The 3,667-nt window shown below is 63.5% G+C and overlaps 1 protein-coding gene across 1 annotated transcript in view; it reads left to right on the top strand.

Moving 5' to 3' along the window:
• Positions 1–3,667, top strand: part of RASAL3 (RAS protein activator like 3) — a 13,881-nt gene that overhangs the window by 7,890 nt on the left and 2,324 nt on the right. The window contains exons 6-11 of the mRNA XM_026054930.1: positions 4–189; positions 830–974; positions 1,318–1,462; positions 2,093–2,329; positions 3,000–3,201; positions 3,353–3,456. Of these exons, the coding sequence (XP_025910715.1) occupies positions 4–189; positions 830–974; positions 1,318–1,462; positions 2,093–2,329; positions 3,000–3,201; positions 3,353–3,456 (1,019 nt within the window). The remainder of the gene's footprint in view (positions 1–3; positions 190–829; positions 975–1,317; positions 1,463–2,092; positions 2,330–2,999; positions 3,202–3,352; positions 3,457–3,667) is intronic.

The raw sequence follows: 3,667 nt of genomic DNA, 5'->3' as shown, positions 1-3,667 counted from the left end.
GTGAGGGTGCGCGGGCGCTACCAGGAGGTGCGGGTGCTGCCCATCGTGCGCTACAAGGAGCTGGCGGAGTTCATCACCTTCCACTACCGGGAGTTGTGCGCCCACCTGGAGCCCATCATCGCCGTGCGGCACAAGGAGGAGCTGGCCGGGGCCCTGGTCCGCGTCCTGCAGAGCACCGGCAAGGCCAAGGTAGAGCAGGTGCTGCCGTGCGTTGGGTTGAGTTGGACGTTTCCCGAGGTGGTATCGACAAGGTGGGTAGGGGTGGGATGGGCATTGCTCAAGGTGAGATGGGCATGTTGGGTTGGGTTGAGTTGGACATTTCCCGAGGTGGCATGGACATGGTGGGTTGGGGTGGGATGGGCATTGCTCAAGGTGAGATGGGCATGGTGGGCACTGTGGATTGGGATGAGCTGGACATGGCCCAGGGGGGCATGAGCATGGTGGGATGGGCATGAGATGGGTTTTGCTTGGTGGGTTGTGCATGGGCACAGAAGGTTGGGGGTACCAGGAGAGTCGGACACTGCCCAGGCAGGGATGTTTTGGGACGGGAAAGGTGATTTTAGGGGGCGCCAGAAGAGTTGGAACTGCCCAGATGGGTTTTGAATGGGATGGGATGGGATGGGATGGGATGGGATGGGATGGGATGGATGAGTCATGGGTGCCAGGGGAGCCAGGCACCACCCAGGTGGGGATGGGATGAGTTGGGACGGGATGTGAAAGGCAATTCGGGAGGTCCCAGCAGAGCCAGAAGCTGTCTAGGCCAGGTTGGGCAAGGTAGTTTGGAGCCACCGGGTGCCCCCCAAGCCCACCGATGCCGTCTGCCCCACAGGCCTTCCTCATCGACCTCGGCGTGGCTGAGCTGGACCGCTTTGATGACCGTGAGGCGCTCATCTTCCGYGAGAATACGTTGGCCACCAAGGCCATCGATGAGTACATGAAACTGGTGGGAGGCAAATACCTCCAGGACACACTGGGTACGGGGCTTTTTGGGGCATTACAGGGTGTTATGGGATGTTACGGGGTGCAGGACAGGTTGGGCATAGCCCAGGTGTTACAGGATCTAATGGGGCATTACGGGGGCTGCAGGACACGCTGGCCATGGCCAGGACATTAAGAGATGGTACAGGGCGTTATGGGCTGTTATGGGGTGTTATGGGGTGCAGGACACGTTGGGCATGTCCAGGGCATTGCAGGGCACCGTGGGGCATTACGGGGTGCAGGAAACCTCCAAGACATCTGCAGGGATGTGGCGTGGGGGCTCGTGACCCATGGCGGTGGCCGGGTGGTGTCCTCACGGGTTGTCCCCGGGGCGCCCAGGCGAGGCCGTGGCCCAGCTCTGCACCTCGGACGACAGCTGCGAGGTCGATCCCAGCAAATGCGCCGGCCCCGACCTCTCCGACAACCAGAACAACCTGCGGCAGGTCTGCGAGGAGACCTTCCAGCGCATCGCCACGTCCTGCGAGTGAGGGCTGCACTGCACCGGCACGGGGATGGGCACCGACATGGGGACGGGCTTGGGGAYGGGCTTGGAGGTGGCACTGGCACAGGCAATGGGACAGACATGGGGATGAGCTTGGGGGCCGGCACCGGGACAGTAATTGGGATGGGTCCCAGCACCAGGATGGGCATGGGGACATCCCCTACGTGCCRTGGCCTGGCCATGGGGCAGCAGGGCCATCTCCTACGGGGGTATGGGGGTCAGGCACGGGGACAGGCAATGGGACCGGCATGGGGATGGTGTTGGGGATGGACACCCGGTGGTCATGGGGATGGGCACTGGCACCAGGACGGGCTTGGGRATGGGCTTGGGGACAGGCACAGGGATGAGCCGAGGGACAAGAACCATGACCAGAATGGGCAGAGGGACAGGGTTGGGGACAGACACCAGCACGGGGATGGATTTGCGGATGGGCACCAGCGCTGGGACGGGCATGAGGGCACACACCAGCACCAGGAAGGACCTGGGGACAGGCATAGGGAGAGGCACAAGGATGGGCATGGACACAACACGGCACGGTGGGCACCACGGTGCATGGAGGGTCTCCGGGGACGCCCGCCATCCCGGCACCCCTYGTGGCTTCGCTCCCCACAGCGCTTTCCCGGCGGAGCTGGGCGAGATCTTCGCGGCGTGGCAGGAGGAGTGCGTGGCGCGGGGCAAGGAGGGCATCGGGCAGCGCCTGGTCTCGGCCTCCCTCTTCCTGCGGTTCCTGTGCCCCGCYGTCATGTCGCCCAGCCTCTTCGGCCTCATCCAGGAGTACCCGAGCGAGGCCACCGCTCGCACCCTCACCCTCGTGGCCAAGGTCATCCAGAACCTGGCCAACTTCACCACGTACGTCCCAGCACGGCACCGGTGGGGAGGGGACACCCGCTGTGCCTGCCGCAGCGGGGCTGGGCACGCCATAGACCACCACGGGACAGCAAGGATGTCCCCTATGTGCCATGGGGCAGGCGAGATGTCCCCGATGTGCCATGGAGCATCGGTGACTTCTCCTATGCCTCATGGGGCAGCAAGGGTGTCCTCTACACTCCACGGAGCAGTAGGGATATCCCCTACACACCATGCAGCAGCAGGGATGTCCCCTACATGTCATGGGGCAGCAGGGACATCCCCTGTGTACCAGGGGACAGCAGGGACGTCCCCTACATCCCATGGTGCAGGAGGGACTTCCCCCACATACCATCAGGCAGCAAGAACGTCCACTTCACACTATGGGGCAGCAGGGATGTCCCCTACATGCCATGAACCGTCCATGGGGCAGCAGAGGACTTCTCCACTCCATGCATGAAGCTGGCATGTTCTCACCAGCAGAGCCTCGTGTGTGACTTGTGGTGGCCTGGCCTGTGGGCATGGTGGTGGCTGGCCCAAGGACATGGCAGTGCCTTGGCCCGTGGTCATGGAAGTGGCTTGGCCCGTGGTCGTGGTGGTGGCTCGGCCCATGGCTGTGGCAGCACCTTGGCCCGTGGCCTGGCCACGGGTGACCAAACACCGTGGTCCCCAGGTTTGGTGAGAAGGAGGCCTACATGGGCTTCATGAACGAGTTCCTGGAGCACAACTGGAGCACCATGATGGCCTTCCTGCAGAGCGTGGCCAACCCTGAGAGCAGCGCCCACATGGCCACTTATGACGGCTATGTGGACCTGGCCCTGGAGCTCGCCACTCTCCATCTCCTGCTCTGCGACATTTTCTCCAGCCTGGACCAGGTGCCACCTGATCCCGCATGTCCTCAGGGGTGGCCAGCGAGACCAGCTGGCTCCTCTTCCTCATGTGCAGAGCTGGGCACCCACTGCCACAGATGGTGCCCACTTCATGGCCACCTGCCAGCCCCATAACAGCCCTGTCTCGCCCTGGCAGGCCACGCAGGAGGAGCTGGAGCCACTGCCCACCATCCTCACCGCCATCAGGGAGGGCACCCCCGTCCCCGTCTCCGTCCGGCTCAGCTCCACCACGGAGCGAAGGTACCAGTGGGGGAGACACGCAGGGCTGAGGGATGGGCAGGGACAGGGCAGTCTGGAGGGGCTTGAGTACAGGTGACACCAGGATGGGTTTGGGGATGGTTCTGGTCCCAGGTGGGTTCAGAGGATGGTTCTGGTCCTGGCTGGATTTGGGGTGACTCTGGTCTCATTGGGGTTCAGGGGATGGTTCTGGTCCTGGCTGGATTTGGGGTGA

The sequence above is a fragment of the Apteryx rowi genome, unplaced genomic scaffold, assembly GCF_003343035.1.
Source record: "Apteryx rowi isolate R43461 unplaced genomic scaffold, aptRow1 scaffold_975, whole genome shotgun sequence".
NCBI lineage: Eukaryota > Metazoa > Chordata > Aves > Apterygiformes > Apterygidae > Apteryx > Apteryx rowi.
The sequence above is the reverse complement of the archived record's forward strand: the minus strand, read 5'-3'. Positions and strand labels throughout refer to the sequence as shown.